The 14,525-nt window shown below is 48.6% G+C and overlaps 1 protein-coding gene across 1 annotated transcript; it reads right to left on the bottom strand.

The window, feature by feature from the left end:
* Positions 1-3,667: 3,667 nt before the first annotated feature.
* LOC106378229 lies at positions 3,668-4,615 on the bottom strand. Its single transcript, XM_013818390.2, has one exon. The coding sequence runs from the start codon at positions 4,613-4,615 to the stop codon at positions 3,668-3,670; it is 948 nt and encodes a 315-aa protein (XP_013673844.2).
* Positions 4,616-14,525: the final 9,910 nt, after the last annotated feature.

Below are 14,525 nucleotides of genomic sequence, written 5' to 3'. Positions count from 1 at the left end.
TACTTTGGCTATAATTATACCATGTGTTCCCCGTATTGTGTAGCACGTAACGTTTTAATACATGTACTTCTCACAATGGTACCCTAGGACCCCGATGCGCCTTAGGCTGCACATGGGTTTTAGGTAGTTTTGACAGCATACTCAGGCTTGCGCATACCCATTCCTGCTTTATGTCTCATACCCATTTTGATTTTCTGTGGGCATGCCAGTTTTTGACAAGGGTTGGCCAGGATCAGAGGTCTCTGGCGACTTGATCCAGTTCGTATGCCTTCATAGTCGGAACAATTTTTTATTATAAGTTTTGTCCTGAGACGTTTAGCATACATAGGAGTAGGAAATCATAATGCTTAAATAGTGTATAGTAAGATAGTAGAAATCATGGTCCGGGTACCGTATTAAAAATGATAGGCTTTGAGGTGCATGGCGTTCCAGCAGTTGGGTTGTATTTTACTTTTGCTATCTTGCAGCTTGTAGGCGCCTGCTCTCCGCACCTCGATTACCTTATAGGGTCCTTCCTAGCCGGGGGGTGAGTTTCCCTATCGTTTTTTTTGCTCGTCGTAGAACCCACTCCCCTTGCTGGAAGGTCTTGGTTCTGAATTTCTTATTGTACGTCCTGGCGACATCTTGCTGGTAGGACCAGTTTCTTAGTCGAGCGGCCTCTCATTTTTCGTCGAGTAGGTTGAGGCTCAACGTCATCAGCTAGTCATTCTCCTCTTGAGAGGTAGACCTTGAGACCGTTGTTCTCACATGCATCAACGTGGGTATTATGGCCTCAGAGCCATAGACCAGCGAGTAGGGAGTTTCCTGCGTCGCTGTTTTGGGAGTGGTCCGGTAGGCCCAGAGGACTCCATGTAGTTCTTCCGCCCACTTCCCATGAGAACCCTCCAGTCGGTTTTTAAGCATGTTGACCACGGTTTTGTTCGTGGATTCGGCTTGTCTGTTAGAATGGGGGTGTCGGGGTGTGGCGAAAGTGAGCTTTATGCCACAGTCCTTGCAGAACTCCTTGAATTTGTGGCTCGTGAATTGGGGTCCATTGTTGGTGACGATCTCGTGGGGAACCCGAAGCGAGTGATTACGTTGGTCCACAGGAATGTGCGGATCTGGAGGTCTGTTATTCGTCTGAGCGCTTCTTCTTCGACCCATTTGGAGAAGTAGTCAGTGACTACCAGAAGGAAGACCTTCTGCCCTGGCCCCATAGGGAATTTCCCCACTATGTCCATGCCCCATTTTCCGAAGGGCCACAGTGAGCTTATGGACTTGAGGTTCTCTGGAGGAAGTTTAGAAACTGGAGCGTGCCTCTGACACTGGTCGCAATGTTTGGCTCCCCGGTTGGCGTCTTCGACCATCGCGGGCCAGTAGTAGCCCTCCCTTCTGGCCCTGAGCACCAGGCTTCTGCCGCTAGAGTGGGATCCACAATCTCTTTCATGTAGTTCTACAAGGATTCTAGCGGCTTCTCGAGGTGTGACGCATCTCAAGTATGGGACTGAGAAGGATCTCTGGTATAGCTTCTCCTGGGAGATACAACACCTTGCGGCTTGGTTCTTGAATTTTCTGGCCTCGTTGCCATCTTCTGGGAGAATGTCATTCTCAAGGTACCAGACTAGGGGGTCATCCAAGTTTCACCATCTTTGATAGCGGAGACCTCTTCGGACCGGGGTTCCTCCAGGGTGGCTGGCCATTGAAGTACAAGCAAGGGTATGCTCATTTGGCTGTCTCTTTCGAGGGTGGACTCTAGATTAGCCAGGGAATCGGTTTGCGAGTTCTGCTCCCTGGAGATTTGAGTGAGCTTGCTACTCTTGAACTTCTTGATGACTCGCTGGGCGACCGCCAGATACTGGATCATGCTGTCGTCCTTTGGTTGGTACTCTCCCTGCACTTGGTTGATTATCAGCTGGGAGTCACCGAATACCTGAATGTTTTCTGCCCCCATTTGACGGGCGAGTGTTAGCCCTGCGATTAAGGCCTCGTACTCGCTCTCGTTGTTGGTTGCTTTGAAGTTGCACCTCACAGCCCTTGAGGCCGAGTTTGCTGTCGGCGAGGTAAGCACTATTCCTACCCCGGCTCCCCTGATGTTCCTGGATCCGTCGACATGCAGGAGAATGCTTTGTTTCGCTTTGGAGGCGCACTTCTTGCTCCAAAGTTGGGAGCAAGGTAGGGGAGAATTCGGCCACAAAGTCTGCCAGGACCTGTGACTTTATAGCTGTGGCTGATCGACAGATCACATCATATTCCCCTAGTTCCACAGCCCATTTCGCTAGGCGTCCGGAGACTTCAGGCTTGTGGAGGACCAGTTTTATGGGGAAAGATGTGACGACCACGATTGGGTGAGCCTAATAGAAGGGCTGCAACTTGCGGACGACCACTATCAGGGCTAAGGCCAGCTTCTCTAGATGGCTGTGGCAGGTTTCTGCATCCAGGAGAGCCTTACTTATGTAGTAGATTGGTAGCTGCTTGCTTCCTTCCTCGCGTACTAGGACGGCACTTACGGCGTGCTCCGAGACTGCTAGATATAGCAGCAGGACCTCACCGAGTAGTGGCTTGGATAGGAGAGGAGGAGTGGTGAGATACACCTTTAGGATGGAGAGCGGATTCTCACTCTTCCATCCTCTGAAAATCCTTTGGGTTTTTTAGGGTTCCAAAGAAGGCATGAGATTTGTCGGAGAGTCTGGAGATGAATCTGCTCAAAGCCGCCATTCTTCCCGTTAGCTTTTGGACCTCCTTGACGTTCTTCGGGGAAGGGATCGAATGGATGGCCCTGATAGTGGCCGCCCGCTTCCTCCGGGTTAGCTTCGATGCCCAGTGGGTTACAATGTACCCGAGGAATTTGCCGGAACTCCAAATGAGCATTTAGCTGGGTTGAGCTTCATGTTGTACTTCCGAAGAGTGGAGAAGGCTTGTTGCAGGTGAGATATGTGGTCTTCAGCCTCTAGGGACTTGACCAGCATGTTGTCGATGTAGACCTCCATGGTGCGCGCCCTATCTGGTCCGCAAACATCATGTTCACCAGTCGTTGGTGGGTTGATCCCGCGTACTTTAGGCCAAAGGGCATAACTTTGTAGCAATAGATCCCTCTAGACGTCATGAAGGATGTCTTCTCCTGGTCTTCCGGATGCATGAGTATTTGATTGTAGCCAGAGAACACGTCGATGAAACTCATCAGCTGATGCCCCACGGTGGCGTTGACCAGCTTGTCGATGTGAGGCAGAGGGAAGGGGTTCTTTGGGCAGGATTTGTTGAGGTCTGTGAAGTCTATGCAGACTCTCCACTTTCCGTTCTTCTTTTTGACTATGACCACGTTGGCTAGCCATTCCGGGTATTACACCTCGCGAATGAACCCCACGCCGAGCAGGCTTTTGACTTCATCGTTGATGATTGTGTCCCTTTCGGAAGCAAACTTCCTTTTTTTTCTGACGGGTTGATGTAGGGGATCCACCTGCAGCTTGTCCATGATGATCTCCGGATCGATCCCAGGAATATCTGCGTGGGACCAAGTGAAGCAGTCGGAGTTAGACCAGAGGAAGTCTATTAACCTCCTCCTTAGTCCTTCGGTCAGCTTGGAGCCAACCTTGAGATGTCAGGTCTGGTCCCCTTCGATTAATGGCACGTAGTCCATTTCTTTGACCTCCGGTTACTCGGTGTGATGAGCCGTAGGTTTCCTCTATAATTGCTATAAGACCTTGGTCTTTCCCTTCAAGGTAGTCTGGTAGCAGGAGCAGGAATGCTCTTGATCCCCTCTGATTGCACTTATGCCCCAGGGTGTAGGGGATCTCCCCATCTGGTGAAGAGTCGAAGGGACGGCTACCATGCCGTTAATCCAGGGTCGCCCCAGGATCATGTTGTAGGATGAATCGTAGTCAACGACAAGGAACTTGGTTGACATGTTGATCCCTTCAGCGTATACCGGGAGGGTCACCTCTATGGCGGTCTGCTTGACTTCTCCGCTGAACCCTATGAATGGGGTTATCCTTCGAGTTAGAGTGCTTTCCTCCAGCCCTAGATCCTTGTATGCGTCCTGGAAGATGATATTACCGGAGCTTCCATTATCTACCAGTATCCTTTTCACCAGATAGTTCGCTACAATGAGCGATATGACCAGGGCGTCATTATGTGAGGTGAGAACCTTTTCCTGCTTCTTGGCTGTGAAACTTATTTCATCCGTACCCAGGAGCAGGCATTTCGGCTTAGCTGCCTCTAGGCCGTGTTTGGCATTCCAAGGGCTTTTCTTCGCTGCTGCGTGGCTTATACTGCTGATTTCCGAGCCGCCCGATATGACATGGATCACTCGGTCCTGTCGAGGTGGCGAGACGGGAGCAGCTTCAGTTGGCTTTCCCGTTGTCTCCTTGCTTAGATGGTGCCTGGCCTTCTCGGAAAGCAACTCCCTGAGGTGTCCTTTCTTAAGGAATACATTGACCTCGATCTTCAGTGCGACGCAGTCCTCCGTTTTGTGACAGTGGTCTTGGTGGAAATCGCACCAGAGACCATGGTTCCGGAAAGAGTCGGGCGTTTTCATCTTTTGAGGCCACTTGACCTGTTGGCCCATCCGCCTCAGAACCTTTATCAGCTCCCGCCTTGAGACAGAGAGGTGAGAGATGTTTGGCCATGTGGACACTGCCATCCCTTCTGCCTTCTCGATCGGCCGGTTCTGGTATCTGCCCCGGTTTCGGTTTCCGGAATCCTTGGTTGATCTTAGAGAGGGTTTTTTGCCTCACTCGGTTTGGTCTGGTCTGACCGCCTTGGGGTCTTTCTTTACCTGCGCCTTAGCGCGACTGGCGACATCTTCCTCCCATTTCACCCGAGCCCAGACTCGGGACATGACGTCTTACATTGTCTTGCACTGATATTTGGTCAGCTCCTTATAGAGGTCCCCGTCGGGGAGCTGACCTCTCTTGAAGGCAGAGATGGCAGTGGGGATGTTGCATTCGGGAATGGACACCTTCTCTTGATTGAAGCGGGCTTCCGCCCGGTGATGGAGGATTTCGTAGAGGCCGTCAGATGTTTTCTCCAGGTCCCTGCTGCTGGCAAATTGTTCTACGAACTTGTCGCTGAGAATAGCGAAGGAGGCTATGGACCTGGTGGGTAGGTTTATGTACCATTGTAGAGCGGGTCCGGTCAGGGTTGAACCGAACCCTTTGCACATGGTAGCTTCATGCGACTCCTTTGGGAGGGCTACAGCGAGCATCCTTTGTCTGTACTGGGCGACATGATCGTCCGGATCGCTGGTGCCGTCATACGCTTTTATGCTAGGGAAGGAGAAGCTCCTGGGCATCTCGATGAAGGTGGTCTCATCCGCGTAAGGAGTGTCAGCATAAGAGTCGGGTTTGCTCTTCCGGATGGGGGGAGCTACTCCTGGGAGCCTCTCTACCATGGACTGCATGGCATCAAGCCTATTGGAGAACATCTGCTCCAGGTAAGCAACCAGGGGAGACTCCATTTTTGCTGCTCCCTCGGGGGCTTCCTTATTGGGTTCATGCTCAGATTTGCAATCTTCTACGTCGTAGGTCTGAGCATCCTTTGCCTTTTCGCGCGTTGCTGCGTCTCCTTGCGACGCCGTAGGTGGGAGATTCACACCCGTTCCATAGTTGGGTGTCTCCAGAGTCGGCATGGGACGGATCTGAGCCCGGAATCAACGCTTCTTGTTACTTGCCATGTTGAGGGCCTGGTTCTCATCTCGGAGGTTTAGATTCTCCGATTCGAGCTGGCTGAGCTTCTCGCGCTCTGCTCCAGTTGCTTTGAGTGTTCGTCGAGCTTCTCCTTCAAGATGTGGACTTCTGAGGAGAGCTCGGGATTCTCCGTAACTTCTACTCGAGCTCTATTTAGCTCGGTCACTTGGCTTTGGATGCCGTCGAGTTTCCTTTGGAGCTCGGCTTCTCTTGGAGTAGCTTCGGGTAGCTCGTCCTGCTCATCCACCGCCATTATCACGTAGTTTAGATTACTCCCCTCCTTCTAGCGCCAAACTGTTAGGGGATTTTTGTGTAGGATTTTTGTGAGTACTACGGAACGATGGACAAGGCTGGTGTTCGTATAGATTTCGTATATAGTTTGAGAGGAATAGACTTGAAGACATGTATTATTGAGTCAAGAAGCTGGAACAACAATGATTGGTGTATAAACCCTAGTTCTAGCCGCCTAGCTCTAATCTCTAAGTATTGAAGTGTCGATCCCTTGCTTTAGGGTTTAGGCTCCCCTTATATAGTTGTTTTAGGTTGGCCTTAGTCGGTTTGGAGTTGGTTAAATTCTTCCATATTCGAAAATATGGAAGGTTCTCCTTATCGAAAGTTTTCCTTTTACTAGAGGAAGGGGGTAGTCCCTGGGACCGGACCCGGAGTACTTCCTAGCTAGGACCCGGGGCATCTCCTAGCGGGGACCTAGAGGCCTGTGTCCTGCCTGGGGTCTGGAGGAATTCAATACCTGAGTATTTTTTCCCAACACCAGGGTCGGTCCCTGGGTATCTATGCACGAAACTATGGGAGGTATTTGGATTTATAGCTGCATCCTTCAGTGGGGATTGCCTACGTACCCTTAAGTGGGGGATCAAGCCGTTCGTAGTTCATGTATTTGGTGGCGCATAGCCTAGATGGGCACGTCGCCTTGTGGGCACAATGCCTAATTGGCATGTAGCCTTGGGAGCGCGTAGCTCTATAGTTGATAGGAGTCATTTGTTCTAGAGGGCACATGGCCGGAACAGATGGTAAACCTGCCGATATGCTGCAGTGAGCATGAAGCGTCGATGTGCTTCAGTGAGCATGGAGGGACCCTGCTGATGAGCTTGAGATCGTGGTCTGAGCCAAGGAGGAGAGGTGCAGGATTGCTGCAGTGAGCATATATCTTCATCTAGTTGATAGTAATCGCAGGGATTCGTCGGTTGTAAGCCTATTGATGAAGATGGTCTTCTATGTGCGAAACCTTGCCTTGGCGGGTGTAGAATTGGCGAGCTCTTGAGTTGGATGTCTTCTACCATAGATGGACGTGTCGCCTCCCTCTCTTTAGGTTTGGAAACCTATATTTGTGGTGGAGGTCGTGCCTCTCTTTTAGGATTTAGAAATATTCATTATATCCTTAGATAATAGAATATTTCCAATTTTCTTAAGGACGACCGCATATATTAGAATACTTCCTCCTTTTCTCAGATTTAGCAGGATCCCTTCGTGTATAAGTAGGTTTCCTTGTATTAAGGAAGATTTCAATTTATCTTAAGGCATAAGAAACCATTCGGCCTGGAAGCCGGAAGTCAGAACCCGGAGGCGGGACCCTGACCTGGGGACAGGACCCTGGAAGCCGAAGGCAGGAACCCGAAGCCGGGGCCGGGACCCGGAAGCTGGAGTAATTTTTTCATGGATTATTTTTCCCCAACAGTTTGCCCCTTATTTTCTGGTTTCATGTTTGAAGGCAGGAAATAACATGGTTTTCTTCATAGGACTTCGTGAGTTGCACCGTAGTATCAAGTTCCTTGTTGAGTTTGGAGTAGGACGTCGGTTCGTAGCCTGGGCCATCAAACTTCCTTGTCGGTAGTTCTCAGATGTACTTGCGCTAGGTCTGAAAGGATTAGCGGCCTGATTGGAGATGTATGACCTGGAGAATGGACAAAAATCCTTGATCCCATGCAGACACGTGGTAGACATGCTTCAATGGGCATGTGTTTGGTCTGTAGTTGTACCCTTGATTCCGATGACCTGGAAGTGGTTAATTAGGAAGAACCACCATGTAGGACCTAGTAAATTCTCTAAGGGCGGACATCACTATCGCGCAGGATCAAGTTGAGCCTGTACGACTTTCTTCTTCTCCTTTATAAGGATGAGACATTGCGCCCATGGTGGGGATTGGTCGGAGTTAGCCGAAAGTTTGTTGGAGAAGCCGAGAACGTCTTCCTAAAGGGTGATGCTTCTGCTCATACCCAAGATGCTTGTGCTGCTTCTGTAGCAATACTCGGCCTTAGTTCATGCATGACTTCAGTTTGCATTTCTTGAGGCTCTATGGTTCCACAAATCGTGTGGATGAGTGTATGGGTTAGGACCCAAGAATTCTAAGAGGGAGAATCTTGGCGAGGCTAAGGATTAGAGGGATGAGGAGGTTTAATAAGACCCATAGGACAAAACTGAGGATCCTCATGCTTGATTCTACCGGCCTTGCATGCGCCTCTTGAGCTTGTAAAAGCTGTAATGGACTTTCATTCAGGTCTTCGTGCCGGTCTCCTTATTGCGTTTAGCATACTTGATACCCCTTGAGGTTTTGATGTTGTAGCTGTAGCTTCTTGCCTCGTCTCGGGATTGTACCTTGACTTTTGGCAGGGGGGACGTTCAGCATGTTCGTCTTTGTGCATGTAGATATCCTAGTTGATTTTTGGTACCAGAGTAGATCTCTTGGACATGTTGTTTGCGGCGAGCAGTAGTTTCCATGCCGAATAAAGAAGGTGGAGACATTAGTTGAACTTTGCTATCAATTCTTGGCCACTTTCAACTATGCAACATTGCAATCCGCCCCTGGAGATAGGCCACGATCAATGCTGGGATGACCTTGCGTCGTGCTTTCATGGAACCCAGAGGATCCTAGGCATGCTCTCCCAAAATATGAAGGTTTAGAGATACATCCTTCTGAAACCCATAGGTTCGGAGATGTGATTCTTCTTAAATCGGAGGTTATATAGACTTTCGTCCAGGAACACTTCGTTCATAAGGATTTTTGTCCCGGAAGCTGATGGTTGTGTGGACCTTCAAGGGGACCTTCTCGTATATCTTTTCGACTCGAAGTCGCCTCCGTCGGGTAGACTCTCCTTGATTGCTAGGTAGGCTTTTTGGAGCAGTGTCTTCCTTTATCAAAACCTGGGAGCGTCTTCAAATGAGTCGTCCAGCTACCCTTGGGAAGACTTAAAGACGGAACGAGATCTGTTAGGTTCGTGAACTTGGAGTATAGGGATGCAACACATTCCACCTTCCGTAGATAGGTTACTCGTGAATTTTCCCCAAGAGATAGCATGTCTCTCTTATGGACCTGAAGATTCAATAGCTGGATCCTGGGATCGAACGGAACCGTGGTATTGCTTCAGAACTCTGAGATGTTGTTGGGACCCAGAGGTGTCGTTGGAATCCGAAGGTTGTTTCTGGAGCCCGGAGGCTGCCCTAGACCCGGAGGTCACATTTAGAACCTGTAAGAAAAACTTTGAACCCGTAGGTTGATAATTGAATTAGAGAAATGATTGGGAATACGGAGGTTGAGTAAGGACTCGTAGGTTGATTAAGGACCCGATGGTCGTTTGGGAGCCCAGAGGTTCCTTCAGACCCTGAGGTCGTACTTAGGACTCGGAGATCGTTTTGAACCCGGAGGTTGCTCAGGACCCGGACGTTGATTTGAACCCGGAGGTTTCTTTTGGACCCAAAGGTCTTTTTTGTTGGGAAAAAATACTCAGGTATTGATTTTCTCCAGACCCCAGGCAGGACACCGGCCTCTGGGTCCCCGCTAGGAGGCACCCCGGGTCTCCGCTACGAAGTACTCCGGATCCGGTCCTAAGGACCGCCTGTAACACCCCGAACCGTCCTAGGCATAGGTCAACCCACCGGCCAACAATCAAACAAGAACATGACCGACGGACGACCCACACCAAGGGTTGGAGATGAAAGGCCAACCGGCCAGCCAACAATCAAACAAGAACATGACTGACCGTCCAACCCAACACCATGGTCCGAAAGCGCTACGTGACGGGTTAGGGACAATCCGGCCAGAGTCATAAAATTTACTCTACGACCTAGACCAGTTCGTCCACTAACACGTCCCGCTAACTCAAGGCTTAAGGATTTGCAACCTACACCCGGAGTTAACGGTTCCGTTAGATCAAGGCCTAAGACTTCTCAACCCGTACCAAGACCTAACGTTGTGTTGGTTCGGACTAAACCAATATAATATTGGACCCGTTGATTTTTAAATTCAATTCTATGTCTTTTAAGAACATTTAAATATTTTAGGGATCCCAAATCCAAATAAAACGCAACGGAAACATAAAATGTTTTAAGAATCAAACCGTAGCCAAATGCACCGAAAATCTACTCCGGTGGCCTATGCGTCCAATCCTCTACAACCTGGTTTCCTGCAAAAAGGACAACGAGAGTTGGGTGAGTAACGTAAGGTCACTCAGTGAGCTGGCTACCTCTACCAAAAACCTAGTAGCTAGCCCCGACAACCCCAAAATAACAATCGATCTAGCCCTAGCATGCAATATAAGCTAAGGCTAAGCAAACCGTTACTAAGTTAGACTTGGCCTCCTGCCATAATCCAACTTCCAAGTAACGGGAACCTGCATTAAAACAAGTCAACAACCAATCCCTGGTTAACCATATATATGATTGAGTTCAGTACTCATGTAGTGTTAGACACTTAGACTATACAAGTATCATGAGCCGGTCGACCAACAATCAAACAAGAACATGATCGGCCAACCAATGATACCGCATAGCTTTAATATCCACCACCCTTCACAAGCAATCCCTCAAACACATACAGGCCAACGTCAGGCCTACACTAACCAAATACAAACCAAGCCTAGTCCGATACCTAAACCAGACTTAGGACTTAACGTCAGAACCTGCAAACAAATCAATCAACAACCAAACACAATCATAATGATAAGATACTATGAGTAACTATGACTCGATCTATCTCGTAACACCGTATATCGGTGCTACATTAACTCGAGGGTTCCACAACCCCCAACACAAATAAGACTACTCGTCACGACACAACACTCTAACTCGGGCCCTGGTGACAACGTGTTCATCCTCTCTATCGGCAATATCCTATCCCCCTACCACAGAGGCCAGAAGAAGGAACTTTCAACCGACCGCGGCCCACAGTCCTTCGGGTCACCGCGCGACAGCCCACAGTCCTTCGGGTCACTGCCACGTTACACCGTCGTGTAATCACTCAGCCATAGGCCATGATCCCGTCTATCTGAGTCTTCCCGATCCAGCGAATAAGGGGTTTCCTTGAACCCGCTGGGTACGAGGGTGAGGAAACACTAATCACCCCTCAACATGCCTAGCATGGGCGGGTTTCGCACCTGCTGTCGGCAACACACACTCGACACAATTATCCCTAGGAAAGACCTAAGGGACAAGACTCCAACCCAAAACTAAACAATATATAGGAGTCTACGACAAAATCAACCAATACTCGTAGTCCAGCCTATATGGCATAAGACCCGTAGTATCAACATCACAACTAGGAGATCGGCCTATATGGCCAAAGATCCCCTAGACAACAACATTACCACAATCCCTGCACAAACAATAATCACTACCAAGCAATTATCACTAAGGCATGTCTAATCCATAACTAATCAACCAAGTAGTAAATAATCAAGACATGCATCTCATCTCAATCTTAGTTCAACTATAATAGATCATCCTAGTCCTGGTCAGGTTATTATCTCAGTCTTAATTCCATTTCATCTCAGCATAGCCCGTGTTAAACTGAGTCCGGTTTAATAAATAACCCTAAGGGCTACCATGCAACAGTGTGAGCATTCTACTCTATATGAATACTCGATCTTCCCTAAGTTCCAAGTGGAACTTAAACAAACCAACTCACAGTGTTCTAGCAGCTTGTTGGTCGGAGAGAGAGCTTAGCCAAAACCCAATGCTGACATCTTGGACGGGCTGGACTGGACTGATCAGAACTTCGACAGAACCTCCCTTAGCTTCTGGTCGATATTCGGACTTCCGGGTAGCGTATCGGCTTCAAAGCTTTGACTGATCTGAACTAATCTGAGCAGCACCTCTACTTGATCACCAAAGGAAAGGCTTGGACGAAATGGTTTGGACAGAGCTTCTGCTTAGAGATTGCAGAAATTCTTCGATCGGGCAGAACTTCTCTTCTCGGTGATATCTCGGTCTTCCGAAAGAACTTTTCTTCTAAAACTTCTTTTTCTTTCTCTTTCTCTCACTAGCCACGTTTTTAAGTGTCTTTGGTGTGTGATGGATCAATGAAAATGAGCAGGGGGTGAAGGGTTTATATAGAAATCGCCAGCAAGTCAGACGGTGCCACCCAAGCGGCTGTGTGTCGTCCCGCATGCTTCCGGTCACATGCGTTGCGACACACGGGCATCCACATGTCCTGATGCATGCTTCCTTTACATGCCAGAAGACAGCACCACGTCCAGATGGCTTGCTGCATGGCTGGAGTTCATGCGTCGCGACACACCGGCCTCTGCGTGTCGATTCGCATGCGCAGATCGCAGGTATTGCGACACCTCGAGCTACGACTTGTCAAGCTGCATGTTCAGCAACCATGCACGTCTACACCTCCTCCTTTTGTTGACACTCAGCTGCTGATATGCTAGACAGAACGTCCTGGCGATATGCATAGAGACACCTCGAGCTTCTTGGTCGGTTTACGCGATTTTTGACCCTTCCGGCATATTTTCGACCCGCGATCAATCCCGAATATTTTTCCGCTCTCGTTCTGATGAGCTAAATATTCTTAATAGACTCCAAAATATTTCTGACCTTGATGAAAAATATTTCCCGAGTCTCCAGCTTCCTCGAAAAATTTCATAATACCGAAATTAGGTTTTTTGCCCGATTTCGGGTTTTCCCCGTCGTGCTTCGATCCCGTCGTGCTTGCTTCCCGTCCTGCTTAATTCCCGTCCTGCTTCCAACTTATTATGTCCGCAGAATAATATTTTACTGATACGAAGATTTTCCGAGAAAACTTCGTGATGAAGAAACGTCGGTCTTCAAAAACGTCGAGCTTCTGAAACGTCGTGCTTCCAAAAATGTTATGCTTCCAAAACGTTCGTCTGATCAATCTAAGACATCTTCTAACTATGGTCGAGCAGCTTATTCGACTCATAGTTCCCTCACCAACAATTCTTCGACCATCTCATTCTTCGAAATTTGCCGATCGATCCTTACCGCCTGCGGTTCGACCACCAAGTTGATGTTCGACCAGTCTTCTCTTTTCTTCGAATCATGTCAAGTTTTATGTGATCAAAACTTAACATTCCTCCTGATACTTAGACTCCCAAATGCTCGGCTCGAGATTCATTTTTTTTTTTTTTTTTATCCTGAAGGGCGGGTTATCACACCGCCTGTAACACCCCCGAACCGTCCTAGGCATAGGTCAACCCACCGGCCAACAATCAAACAAGAACATGACCGACGGACGACCCACACCAAGGGTTGGAGATGAAAGGCCAACCGGCCAGCCAACAATCAAACTAGAACATGACTGACCGTCCAACCCAACACCATGGTCCGGAAGCGCTACGTGACGGGTTAGGGACGATCCGGCCAGAGTCACAAAATTTACTCCACGACCTCGACTAGTTCGTCCACTAACACGTCCCGCTGCGTCAAGGCACAAGGCTTGGCAATCCGTACCTAGAGTTAGCATTTTCCGTTAGATCGAGGCCTAAGACTTTTCAACCCGTACCACGACCTAACGTTGTGTTAGACCGGACTAGTCAAATATCAGAGTACTCATGAAGCGCATATAAAACAATTATTGTTATTGATTTAAGAAATATTCATACATTGAATAATTCAAGACTGGGCCCGGCCTAATGCCAAATCGAGTCAACATAACACAATTCACAATACCGTTTACAAAAGGCATGAAAATCTACACCGGCGGTCCTAACGTCCAGCACCATGCTATCCAATCATCCTTACCTAAAGCGACCTGCAAAAAGGACAACGGAGTTGGATGAGTAATCTAGTATTACTCAGTGAGCTGGCGGCCTCTACCCGCAACCTAGACTCTAACCCAGACAACCCAAAATAACAATCAATCTAGCCCTAGCATGCAATATAAGCTAAGGCTAAGCAAACCGTTACTAAGTTAGACTTGGCCTCCTGCCATAATCTAACTTCAAGTAACGGGAACCTGCATTAAAACAAGTCAACAACCAATCCCTAGTTAACCATATATACGCTTGAGTTCAGTACTCATGTAGTGTTAGACACTTAGACTATACAAGTATCATGAGCCGGTCGACCAACAATCAAACAAGAACATGATCGGCCAACCAATGATACCGCATAGCTTTAATATCCACCACCCTTCACAAGCAATCCCTCAAACACATACAGGCCAACGTCAGGCCTACACTAACAAAATACACACAAGCCTAATCCGGTACCTAAACCAGACTTAGGACTTAATGTCAGAACCTGCAAGCAAACAATCAACAACCAAACACAATCACAATAATAACAAGATAGTAACTACCAATGACTCGATCTTACTCGTAACACCGTATATCGGTGCTACATTAACTCGAGGGTTCCATAACCCTCTACGACACACTAACACAACACTCTAACCTGGGCCCTGGTGACTTCGTGTTCCTCCTCTCTATCGGCAATATCCTATCTCCCTACCACAAAGGCCAAAAGAAGGAACTTTCAACCGACCGCGGCCCACAGTCCTTCGGGTCACCGCGCGACAGCCCACAGTCCTTCGGGTCACTGCCACATTACACCGTCGTGTAATCACTCAGCCATAGGCCATGACCCCGTCTATCTGAGTCTTCCCGA

Source organism: Brassica napus, chromosome C3 (assembly GCF_020379485.1).
Source record: "Brassica napus cultivar Da-Ae chromosome C3, Da-Ae, whole genome shotgun sequence".
In the NCBI taxonomy this organism is placed as follows: Eukaryota; Viridiplantae; Streptophyta; class Magnoliopsida; order Brassicales; family Brassicaceae; genus Brassica; species Brassica napus.
The sequence above is the reverse complement of the archived record's forward strand: the minus strand, read 5'-3'. Positions and strand labels throughout refer to the sequence as shown.

Coding starts and splice junctions, on each gene's coding strand:
- LOC106378229 (XM_013818390.2), bottom strand. CDS start 4,615: ATGGCAGTGTCCACATGGCCAAACATCTCTCACCTCTCTGTCTCAAGG.